The sequence below is a fragment of the Fulmarus glacialis genome, unplaced genomic scaffold (genome assembly GCF_000690835.1).
Source record: "Fulmarus glacialis isolate BGI_N327 unplaced genomic scaffold, ASM69083v1 scaffold44378, whole genome shotgun sequence".
In the NCBI taxonomy this organism is placed as follows: domain Eukaryota; kingdom Metazoa; phylum Chordata; class Aves; order Procellariiformes; family Procellariidae; genus Fulmarus; species Fulmarus glacialis.
The window spans coordinates 391-12,537 of NW_009230976.1; the positions used below are offsets into that span (position 1 = coordinate 391).

Consider the following 12,147-nt stretch of genomic DNA (forward strand, 5'->3'; position numbering starts at 1 on the left):
GCTGCCTAAATTAAAGATGGAAGAAAAGTAGCCAAGGCTCTTCAAGGCTCTTCTTGGTTACTCCGCCTGTGCTTGCCTGGGGGGCAGTCCTTCCAGAAACCAACCCCTGAGTGCCTGCAACAGGTCCTGACTGTGCCCTGGTGTCTTACAGGGAAGGAAGCCCCGAAAGGGCCTCTGCTCTTTGACGATCTCCCACCAGCCAGCAGTGCTGACTCAGGTATGAGTGCTCCACTCCTGCCATTAGTTTGGCTTCCAGTGTTTTCTGCATCAGCATCTCGAGATGAAACTTGTGTAAACCCTTTGCTTTGTTAGACAGGATAAAGACAGTCAGGTTATCAGCATCGGTGCAGAGCAGCTGCTTTCCTCTTTTTGTGGTTTTTTTTGGATAACCAGAATGTTATAAATGTTTCACATACATTCTATATAAATATCCCCTGAAACAAATGTAAGGCCTGATTTTGCCCTCACCATCCAGTAACAGAAGTTGAAATTTGGCTCGCTTTGATAAACTGGTGTTTTATAATTCCCACACCTCAGGAGAGGCGTACACAGAGCATTATTCCTTCAAAGGGACAAAGGTACTTAGTTCTTCTTGCCTTTCTCTTCTGCTGCAGGAAAAGGAGGCTCTTTACTCTTCGATGATCTTCCGCCGGCCAGCAGCGGTGACACAGGTAAGGAGCTGCATCCGCTCACCAAGCCTCTGCTGACCTGCCCTTCTCAGGAAAACCCACTGATGTAGCCTGTTGTGTTGGACGCACGGCAAGTTAACCTGGTGTCCACGTTGGCTGACACTGGTTGTGGCGATCTGTTTGTGTCCCGATTGTTTAAATAGGGATTCTGACTCTTTAAAAGTAAACGGAGGTCTGTTCCCAGAAGTACATCCCTCAGATGTCTTTTGGGGACCCCCGTCATCTGTGCCTGAAAGCTCCCTGCTTTGGGAGTGAAAGTGCACGTGTGCTTGCTAAGAGCGAAGGCAGAACTGGCCTGGTGCTGCCACTGCCCTGGCTTCTGTTGCTTTTCTGCTGTGGGCACAGACTGCCTTCTTGTTCCTAGCGGTAAATGTCTTCAAAACCAGACTGGTGGTCTGGCAAGGCTTTCTGCATGCACGCAGGTGTTAGCACATGGGAGGAGGTGAGATATACTATACCATACGAGAATAAATCTCCAGAAGGAAAAGCCTAGGGTTCTGATGTCACGGGAATCATATTTTGCTTGCTAACTTAAATTTGTAACCTGTCTTCTGAAACCCCTAACAAATATGCATGTTCAGAGTAATAAAATACACTTCTTTGCATTGTTGTGGGCACAGTTTTTAGACACTAATAATAATTTAAAAAATTAGGAGTGTTCTAACCTGAAACGTTAACTTCCTGAGCAGTTAACTGCAAAAAAGGCTGGTAGCTAAGAAACAAACTGCGGGTTAGTGCAAAAAATCAACAGCCTGCCATCCAAACGCAGCTGTACTGTGCCTGAGATAGGGTCACACAACGTAAAGCGATCAAATTGGTGCTCGCTGGGTTAGACAGCGATGTGTGCTGCTAGTTGTACATGCTGAGTGAAGTTGTATATGCACATTTGTGATCAGTTAGTGTGTCTGGTTCAGTAATAACTGATCACTTAATACTGTGTGAGTGTACGAGCCTGCGCTCCTGAGAGTGCTTCGGTATAAAAGGACTTGCTGCTGAATTTATGCAAGTAAAACAGAGCTGGAAGACTTCAGCCACCTGCATTTTTCCTTTCTTTCAGCCTCCGGTGCTTCTGAGCAGGTCTTATCAGCAGGGAGCCACGGGAAAGGGGAGAAGAGAAAGTCCTTGGAGGAGGAAGAGAAGAATGGCAGGGAAGAACTTGTGGAAAAGAAAGTTTGTAAAGGTTTTCAGACAGTTTGAAAACAAATGTACTCGATTTGTACTTTTGATGTTGGGCTGAGTAAGTCCAGACCAAAGCTAAGCTTTGGTTCTTCAGTCTGCTTGCATTTTCAGCCTCTCGTAGGGAACAAACTGCTGCGGTGGTCTGTGGAAGCCCCTTGAGCTCCCTGGCACTCTCTGCCTCCCTCACCTGGGCTTTCTTACAGGCCCTGCTGAAGTGGCACAAGCTGAGGAGCAGGCACCTCGGCGTTTGCAGGATAGGTTCCTGTGCTGCCAGGAAGGGGATTGGTTGTGAAACCTCCGGAAGGCTAGAGCCACACCAGTTTCTTTTGCCGCATCCACAAATCTCTCCACTGGGTGGCTGCTAAGACTTGCTGTTACATATAGGGCATTTGATTTCAGTGCAGGTGCCCACTTGTTATGTTGCAGCTTTGGGAATAAGATGTGTTCAGGGGTACAGCAGACCCTGATTTCCTGTCTGTAGCGGCCTCTTTAAAGCTGTGCTTTGTTTAATCTGCAGGTTCAGTGCCACACGCTTCACTTGCCCCCCTGCCCCTTTTTGGTAAGAGCCCTGTCCAATGCCCAGCAGTCCTGCTTGGCTACAGCTGCCTGTCAAAATGGGGGCAAGTGGCTTTTATAGCTGCTGACCTTGGGGGCACTTAAAAACCCATGTTACAAAATAAATATATCCTGTTCAGCAGAAGATGCCAGATGTTTTTTTGCAGGACGAGGGCTGTACTTCGCTGCAGTGCCAGGATAGGGTTCTGAAAGCTGAAAAGTGGTCACTGATTTACTGGTTTTTAGTCTGAGCTGAGGAGATGGAGGAGTTTGATTTGTGTGCGTGTGTCTGCTTTGTTCCCATTTAGGGTCAGTGGGCATTCTTGGATTGAAGGGTTATGTGGCAGAGAGGAAAGGTGAAAGAGAAGACATGCAGGATGCACATGTCATCTTAAACGATATCACCGAGGAATGCCAGCCTCTGCCCTCCCAAATGTAAGTGGGCCCCAACTGCCATCACAGGGGTGAAGGAGCTCCAGCTTGCTTCAGCTAAACCCATGATATGATCCTTTTTGGTTTGAGCGGCTGATGCTCTTGACTACATCTGTGTCATGGTGTGTGGTTTGGGCTTGTTATTGGAAGACTTAGGTTGAATCATTAGTTATGTTCCTGGGCAAATCACAGGATTGTTTTACATACAAATACCTCCCTTTGTTGCTTGGTGGATTTGGTCCCTGACTTCACAAGGATTGCGAGGGCCCGATAACTCTGGATGTTGAGCCTCTGTTACCCAAACGTAAGTGGGGATGTTTAGAGACCCTCAGTTTAATTATAAGTAATCAGGCCTTGTCTTGAGGATTTTACGGTGTGTAAAACCCTAACTGTGGCAATGGAGAACACTTGAAGAAAACAGATGTCGGAACTCTCTCATTTGAAAAATTTAAATCTCTTAGCAAATTAACACATACAAGTGTGTGTAGGGGGAATATGTATATTTAAAGGAATGCTCTTGAGCATCATCCTGATAACTGGATTTAGTTTCTGAACTAATATTGTCCTGAGAGCTTTGTGTGCTGAGGGATTTGAGTTTCTTGTCTGTAGCATAGTTTCAACAAGTTTAGGCATGGAAAGAACTGTAGGATTGGTTAGACTGATGTCTAACTGAGGAGTTGCAGTGCCCTTGAGGTGAAATGTTTAGCTGCTTTTATGCCAAGTTGTGGTCTATAAACTCTCTTCTGCCCTTCATTTTCTTGAGGGGTGGAAAATCACAAGAAAGTTCTTAGCTCAGTGCTTGCACACGTAAACTGTGTAAATGCTTGAATGTGTGAGCTTAGAGACTTGCTACCTTTGTTTGTGCCTTGGAGTGCAGTATTTATTCTGGCCAACACAGGGCAGGGTGTTATGGAGACAAATGTACTCGATCCCACCCTCTGGCTAACGGCCTTTCTTAGGCGCTTTCTGCTACTCTTTGTTCCCTCACAGCACACGTGTCTCGTACTTCGCTGTTTTTGATGGCCACGGGGGAGTCCGAGCCTCAAAATTTGCAGCACAGAATCTGCACCAAAATCTGATTAAGAAATTTCCTAAAGGTGAGACGAATGGAATAATGGCTGTAGGACAACCATCACTTTTTCTGCCTTGACATTATGGCAGTGGCTAGGGAAACTGATTTGTTTGGGCGTAGTTCTACAGTTCCCATCCCTTATTCCCAGCGCTGTCTCCTAGGGAAAAGGGCTGGAAGCCTTTTTGGCACAAGAATACAAATAGCCAGTTGTGAACCACTAAGCAAGCGTGAGGTGTGCTGTTGCCAGATTTGGCAGTGCCATTTCAAGCATGAAAATACGCCCGTGGGGGAGAGGGGTATGTCATAAATTCTCCATACATGCTACCATGCCTATTTTTGGTAGCGTGAGCCTAGGATGTGCCCTAGCTGCTCTGCACAGGGTCTGAGAGACACGCTGCCTGACTGAATGTTGGAAGAGCGAAGGGAGGGACTGGGATAGGTCAGATACATTTTAACTGGAGCTTAGTTGCTGTTTTCCATGTCTGACAGGTGAGGTAGTCAGCGTGGAGAAAACTGTGAAGAGATGCCTTTTGGACACCTTCAAACACACAGATGAAGAGTTTCTAAAGCAGGCATCCAGCCAGTAAGTGTAAATGTTTCCCATGGGCTTGTATTTCTTAGCTTGCATCTCACAGGCCTTAGTTCTGTGCAGGGCAGAGGAAACCTTGAGTCGTGTCTATGCTTTGGCGAAACCCCATACAGCTTAGCTGTGCCAGGTTGTAACTCCGCCAGCTGAGTGCCTGCTAGAGCTAGATCACAGCATGTTCTGGTCTTACTCTGTGGTAAGCGGTCTGTAGGACCCCTTAGACTAAAATACACATTCGTGGTAAAGGAGGGAATCAAAACATGACCAAGAATACACCTCTGTCCTTACCAGGGCATCTTGTTTGCTGCCTTTTTAAAGTTTTACCATGTTGCTGGAATGACTTACCCCATACTGCCTGAGGTGGGATCTCTGTGTTGACAGCATCAGTGTGTGGCAGGAGGGTATCTGTAGAGCAGTACTTTGCAGGCTGCTGTGAGCAGCTTTCTTTAGAGTGCATTCTTGTTGGTGAGTATGTGCTTGCCAGGCTGGAGCACATCTCTGAGGTTGTTTTTAGTGCCCTGTGTTGAAAGACTTAACTCTCCCAGTGTAAGTTTAAATCTTCCTTTCTTCACCTCTTTTGAAAACAGGGATGTTGTTGAAGAATGTCCCTCATCTTAAGCTTGTTTCTAACAGATTCTTTTAAAACAAAGCTGAAAAGCACAGCAGCTACTTTCTGTGGGATAAATGCCAGCCTGCCTCCCAGCTGGTTTTTGAGTGCAAGCACCCTTACCTTCTCCCAGTCTCTGCTGAACTGACACACCAATTGTGTGGACTAGGGAAGATGTAGATTGCATTTAAAATACAGTCACTTTGTTACCAGTCCTTTACACGTTTGGGTTTTTTTTTTTTTTATTTCATAGTGACACCTCTTAACACAGATGGAGAGACTGTTGATGCATCTGATTCTGAGATTCCCTGCAAATTTTCAATTTTAAGTGAATTCCAAACTGGCTCAGTCTCTTAAGCCTAATTAGATCAACAAGTTTGACCAGGCAAAAAGAAAAAGCTTCCTTGAGTCTGTCACATTCTCAAACCAGTCTCCATTTGGTCAGAAACGTGACTTATGACAAAGACGCTACGAAGGATCGCTAGCGATAGCTGTATTGATGATGAAATGAATCATCTTCATTCAGCTGCACCTTCAAAGTTAGGGAAAACGGGATGAAATATGTCTAGAAATCAGTCTCTCAAAGCTAGTTTCAGTAAAAAGTAGCATCATAGCCGAGCTTCATTGTGGGGAGGACTAGTCTGGCAGCTCTAATCTAAGAAATCGTTCTTGTTTTACTTAGAGCTCTAGAGATACAAGCTTAACTACAGCAAGTGAAATATCAGGAGAGTGACTGAACTCATTAGTGGTGTTGCTGCTAAGGTGGGATGGTGAGGACTGAGGTGGGTGGGCAGGGGTACTGTTGAAAAAGGAAGGGAAATGAAAGTGAAAAGGAAGGCAACTCTGCTGCAGTCCTGACTGTGCCTTCCTTTTGCTGCAAAAAAGGAGCCTCCTGAGGAGGAGTTTGGGGTGCTTGTTTGCTCACAATGCTATAGCTTCTGGGCAGTCATCAGGGCTGAGCCTGTTCCAGCCACAGATGAGCTTTCCTGGGAGCTAAGTGTGAGGAAGGGTTGGTGTGGGGAGCGTGGCTGGCAGTATTTGAACCAGTTGGGCATTGGCCATGCATTTAGAAGGCAGTACTCTGTGCAGCTCCTCTGTCCTTGTCCAGCTCACTACTTACCCCCAACAGTTTCCCTAGCTGCTTGCAGGCAGCTGCTGGGGGCTTGGGCTAGCTGACTGGTGCGTGTTGGCACATGACACTTCCTTGAGTCCCCAGAAGCACTCTGTGACTAACTTAAACATTGTTTTCCCCCCTTAGTTATCTCATTTTGTTCCCTTCAGGAAGCCAGCATGGAAGGATGGCTCCACAGCTACTTGTGTCCTAGCTGTTGACAATATTCTCTACATAGCCAATCTTGGGGACAGCCGGGTAAGTGGAATGGAGAAGCCCACTGCTGGCGTCTTGATTCTTCCGAGAGCTTTATTCGCCCTGAAAGGCGAGGTGTTTGTGTGGGATGTCCCAGTTGCCGTGAGCTCCCCAACTGTTCCTACAAAGCGTCTTGTTTTGGGTGGGTGCAGGGTAGTTCTGTGTTGTCTCCCATAGCGTAAAACAACTGTATATGGTAGCTCTCTCGTGATGGTGCTAAATATCTCACAGTATCTAGAATACAATAGAATATTTCAGTTGGAAGGGACCTACAATGATCAGCTAGTCCAACTGCCTGACCAATTCAGGGCTGACCGAAAGTTAAAGCATATTATTAAGGGCATTGTCCAAAGGCCTCTTAAACACTGACAGGCTTGGGGCAGCGACCACCTCTCTAGGAAGCCTGTTGCAGTGTTTAACCACCCTCTTGATAAAGGAATGCTTCCTAACGTCCAGTCTGAACCTCCCCTGGCGCAGCTTTGAACCATTCCCATGTATTCTATCACTGGATCCCAGGGAGAAGAGCTCAGCACCTCCCTCTCCACCTCCCCTCCTCAGGAAGCTGTAGGGAGCAATGATCCAAATTTGGTGACCAATCAGACCCGCAAGCAAGATATAAGATCCAAGAGACTGTAAATAACTGTAGCAGTTCTAATATATAACATAATATGTGTCATTAGACATATGCCAGAGGAAGACAAAATGTCCCCTTTCTTTCCCACAGACTTGGCATGAAGGATGGGGATGGGCGAATCTTTTTTTCTCTGTTTGGTATGCTGCTCTTCCTGAAGATATATTACAGTATTCTTTGGAAAAGTAAAATATGAATATGAAAGGAATTGTATATCAGCAAAGTATTTCACTGTCAAAAGACAAAAGACGAAAGGGGAGTCTGCAGGGCCGCTCTCCAGCCACTCCTCTCCCAATTTATACCTGTGCCTGGCATTACTCCGTCCCAGGCGCGGAATCTGGCACTTGGACTTGTTAAATTTCATGCCGTTGATGATTGCCCAATGCTCCACTTGAGGTAGATCCCTCTGCAAGGCCTCTTGTCCCTCCAGAGAGTCAACAGCACCTCCCAGTTTGGTATCGTCAGCAAACTTGCTAATTGTGCATTCAACTCCTGCATCCAGATCACTGGCAAAAATATTGAACAGCACTGGCCCTAGGACTGAGCCCTGAGGAACACCACTGGTGACCGGTCGCCAGCCAGATGTAGCCCCATTCACTACAACTTGCAGCGCCCTCTCAAGAAGTTCTTCTTGCTGCAGTTTTGTTACTGTTTACTCACGAGGGTCTTTTGTCAGCACAGGCGATTCTGTGTCGTTATAATGAAGAGAGTCAGAAACATGCAGCCTTAAGCCTCAGTAAAGAGCACAACCCCACCCAATATGAGGAGCGTATGCGGATACAGAAAGCTGGGGGAAATGTCAGGTAAGTGCCTAAAGGGTGTGAGCGAGCAAATCTAAACCCTGGCCCAACTTTGGGCCTGAGCACTGGGATTCTGTAGTTTCCTGAGCCCAGCACTCATGCTAGTGAGAACTTGGAGAGAATCTGTGGGAGGCACAGCGGTGCCTGAGATGTCTGAGGATTCAGTGACTTGAGTTGGTTGATGGGGGCTGATTTCCCAGGGGCTTACGATGGCGGCGGGGTGCTGTGCTGCAAAGGCAGGAACCCACATGAAAGCCTGGCAGTGCGATACAAGCATGGACGTGCTTAAGCTTGACCTGCAGAGTTGGACCTACAGAGCTGGACTTGACTGTTTAAGAAGTTATTGCTTGCTGCACACTGTGGCATTGAACAGAACTTGCTTCTTTCTTGCTTGCAGCATCACCTCTCCCACCTTGTCCTGTAAGGGGGGGGGGTGGTTTGAGAGGGCTCGAGAAGCCCTCAATGTCAGCAGTATTGTTCTCCTGGGGGTTAGCTGATGCACTGAAGTGGTCTGCAGTAGGAGGGAGGTTTCTGGAGGCAGAGCGGAATTATCTTAATGTTCCTGTGCATGTAGGTGTGCATGGCTGTTTGGGCAGCTGTGTCTGATTTCCCTGGCTAGGTTCTCTCCCTTCTTTGAAGGCTGTCTCTTGATTTAATGTCATTCTCACAAGAGAGGACTCTTTAGTACCTGCGGAGGCAGAATGCCCCCTGGGGTGGGGAGGGGTGGGCTCAGTTCTGTCACGCTGCCACGTCTAGAGGGCCTTGTTCCCCTTATCTCTGGAGAGCACATGCTGCTTCTTATGCTTAGCACTGATCTATCTTTGCAGACAGGAAAGAGATGGGTCAGTGTCTGTTAGCTCTTTTCAGAACTGGGGGAACATCTCCCCAGCTGCCTGGGAGCCTCTCCCATTGCTTGTAGTTCAATATTTTGGACCCAAGAGATAAGTTGCAAAGTGTGTGAGTATCAGATACCTTCTCTGTGACGTGCCTCGCTTCTTGCTTTTATCTCAAGCTGGTTGGACTACGAGATGAATGAGCTTGTGTCCTTTCAGAGAGCACAGAAGAGCCTTTTGGGGGAGAAGATGCTCGATTGTTGGAAAGGTGGAGTGTGGGAACCTGCTTCTGTTGGGGCAGCACTCAGTTAATTAGAAAAGTTTAGCAAACAAAACTGCTTCCTAGGGAGGATTGTAAATTGGGTTTCACAGAACTGGTTGCTGCAATCAGTGGTTAGTGAAGACCAAGGGATCAGGAGAAAGTGGCATGGTTCTTGCTCCTTGGAACTGCCCCCAGCTGAGGCAGTTTGTAGGGGTTGGTGTCCTGATAGGCAGAGTACAGGAGGGGCTGCTGGCTCAGACCTGGTCTTGCCTGCTGCCACTCTGTGCTTCTATTGAAATGCAGTTTGCGAGATACCTTGCCAAAGAATAATCTGTGAATTCAAACCTCCGCCTCTGGGAGTTCAGCTCAGCATATAACTCTTAATTCCCTGGCTTGCTAGGCTAAACAGGACTTGAGTTGGGGCAGGGAGACAGAAAACAGCCTTGAATTCTCCGAACTTCATTTATTCCTCCCCCTCTCCACTTGTTTCCCAAAGCTTCACACAAACATGCAGAAAGGGAAGGAGGCTTTGAAGGGAAGATTTGAACTTGCTGGGGAAGTGGGTCAGGATTTGTACAAGGCAGCTGAACGCACCATGAAGAGTGTCCCCATCAGGCAGTGCAGTGAGATGTGCATGTGTGGGGAGGGCTCTCCATGTTTTCTTTCCTTGTGCAGGGACGGAAGAGTCCTAGGAGTGCTGGAGGTTTCCCGCTCCATCGGGGATGGCCAGTACAAACGCTGTGGTGTTATCTCTGTGCCAGATATCAAACGCTGCCAACTCACGCACAACGACAGGTAAAGCGTGCCCACACACAAGGGGGTTGGCTGCATCCTAGCTCGGCTCAGCAGAAGTAGCACAAGCTGCACGACCCCGTATACTCTGCTATTAGGGCCGAGGCACTTCAGCCTCATCACCCAGAATTAGAGAATGCTCTTAATGCTGATGTCTCTTGGCTCCTGTTCCTTATCAGTATAGTGGGATAACGCTGCTGCCTCACTCTGCCAAGATACTGTGAAGGTTCCTGTTGGAGAAACCGGCCTTGCAGCAGTGATAACATATATGAGCCTTAGACTTCCTTCATGCTCTGAATAAGTTCACACAGCGGTGTTCAAGCAGTTGGTTAAGGCTTGAATTCTTGGATCCCTATCCTGTCCAAGAGTGGTTTCTAGCGGCCATGGTGGCCACAAATACCGTTGCATCTGGCTCTGATATTTGAAGATTTGAGATACTTTTCTAACGTGTGATTGGCAATGCCAAATTGCTGTGAGTTTTCACGTCAGTATGGCCCTGCAGGCTCTCTGAGGGGAGAATGTAACCCAGTACTGCTGCTTTTTCTGGGATTAGTGTCCCATGTCAAGTGATCCACTAAAATATTTCTAAAGATACTCTGAGCATCAGGCTCTGAAACTAATGTCTTCAGAGACACGTGCTGCTCTGGTAGGCTGGCCACTTCTGCAGGATGGTTGTAGCTTTCCTTGTCTGGTCACTCCGGTTAGGGCTCCTGTTTAATACAATCCCTTGTGCAGGCAGGGAGTGCGCAGCAGGCTGTCTCACCCATCCTCTGGTGGGGAGCTGGGAGGCAGCTCTCCTTGCCTGGGGCTTTGGATCCCCTCAACCTTCTGCAACCTGTGGCAATACCTTGTGACGGAGTTTTCCGATCACAGTTATGCCTCTATTTCTGGGTTAAGCTGCTTGCTTTTCTTTTCAATACTTCTATTTAAATTAAGTTATCACATACCTCAGGAGTGTGAAAGTGTGAAGGCTTTAAAGGGATGCACGTAAGGTATTAAGCTGGCTGTGTCTCTCTATTTCCTTGCATTAGCTACTTCACAGGGAAAATACGTGAATGAAAAGGACTCAAAGGAAAGAAGCAGTTCCTAGAGAAATAATGACGCTTTCCAGCAGGGCGAGGTATATGGTCTTGCCTAACGGTGCAGTGTCAGTAGGACTGCCAGGGTGTCCTGATCTAGGTCTTACATTGTTTGCCTGGCTCTTTGGCCTGTATTTTGAATTGCCTCAGCTCCATGAATGGTAGGTTCTGACACACCAGAGGACTTCTGGTGCTTCCGAGGGATTTTCAGATGAGCTTTGTGGCATCTTCCCTTTGGATTGGAGCGTGAGTACTCATAAAATAGCTTGGAGGGATTTTGCTGTAGCTGGGGAGCCAAAGATTCAGCCTTGGAACCTGTCTCTGCTTGATTTCCAGGTTCATTCTGATAGCGTGTGATGGCCTCTTTAAAGTCTTTACACCAGAAGAAGCTGTGAACTTCATTATGTCCTGCCTGGAGGTGAGGAGAAGGCAGCGTGGGGGCTGGCTTTGTCAGTGCAGGGGGCATGGAATGGAAAGACTCTGACTTGCAGAAATGTACTTCTGCCAGGGTGTCCTCCCTTATACCTGAGGTTGTCTTTATTTGTTTTGCTTCCCCATGCTTGGAAATCACCATGTGCTTGCGCCTACGTGCTTTGCCGGGAGCAATCAGTATTGTCTTTCTTCATCCTCACAGGATAAGAACATCCAGACAAGAGAAGGGAAGCTAGAAGCAGATGCTAGATATGAAGCTGCATGTAACAGACTAGCCAACAAGGCAGTACAGCGAGGGTCGGCAGACAATGTCACGGTCATGGTGGTCCGGATAGAGCACTGAGAAATGAGGTGCAGCAGCAGGATCCCCAGCTTGCGGCGGATGTAAGGGAAGGGAGAAGTTGGTGTGCATGCATGTGTGGCTGGGGGAGGGAGGGTCCTGCTGGATGCTCTTCAGTGTAAATAAAGTTTTGGTTTTTTTTTCCTAATAGTTTTATCTCACTTGGCTAGCAGTGTTTTCTAAGTGGCTGCCACAGTAGATCAGCCTATGCAGAAATCTCTTGTCCTGTCAACCCCCCGTGAATGTCTTGGCAAACCAAATAAATCCGTTTGGCAGAGGTGCTAGCAAGAGCAGGCATCTGTGGGCATGAACTCTGCCAGCTGTTCTAAATGGTGCAGTTCTGCTGTTCGTTTCTTTGAGCTTTGTATGAGGCCCTGGGAGAGTCCTGAGCTCGTAGGACTTGGTGGGAGCTCCCAGTTGGGCTGTACCCTACGGACTCTGCAGTCCCCCAGGCCACTGGTTTTGGATGTGGTGTGGGCTGTCATCTTAGTG

At 47.6% G+C, this 12,147-nt stretch overlaps 1 protein-coding gene across 1 annotated transcript; it reads left to right on the forward strand.

Moving 5' to 3' along the window:
- Positions 1–151: 151 nt before the first annotated feature.
- Positions 152–11,816, forward strand: ILKAP (integrin-linked kinase-associated serine/threonine phosphatase; the record flags this gene model as incomplete). Its single annotated transcript, XM_009584411.1, has 11 exons — positions 152–217; positions 615–671; positions 1,747–1,869; positions 2,732–2,858; positions 3,846–3,952; positions 4,417–4,510; positions 6,402–6,489; positions 7,799–7,920; positions 9,688–9,807; positions 11,220–11,301; positions 11,518–11,816. Coding segments are annotated over 11 exons (1,127 nt in total), but the record flags the coding sequence as incomplete, so codon positions are not given.
- Between the last annotated feature and the right edge of the window lie 331 nt (positions 11,817–12,147).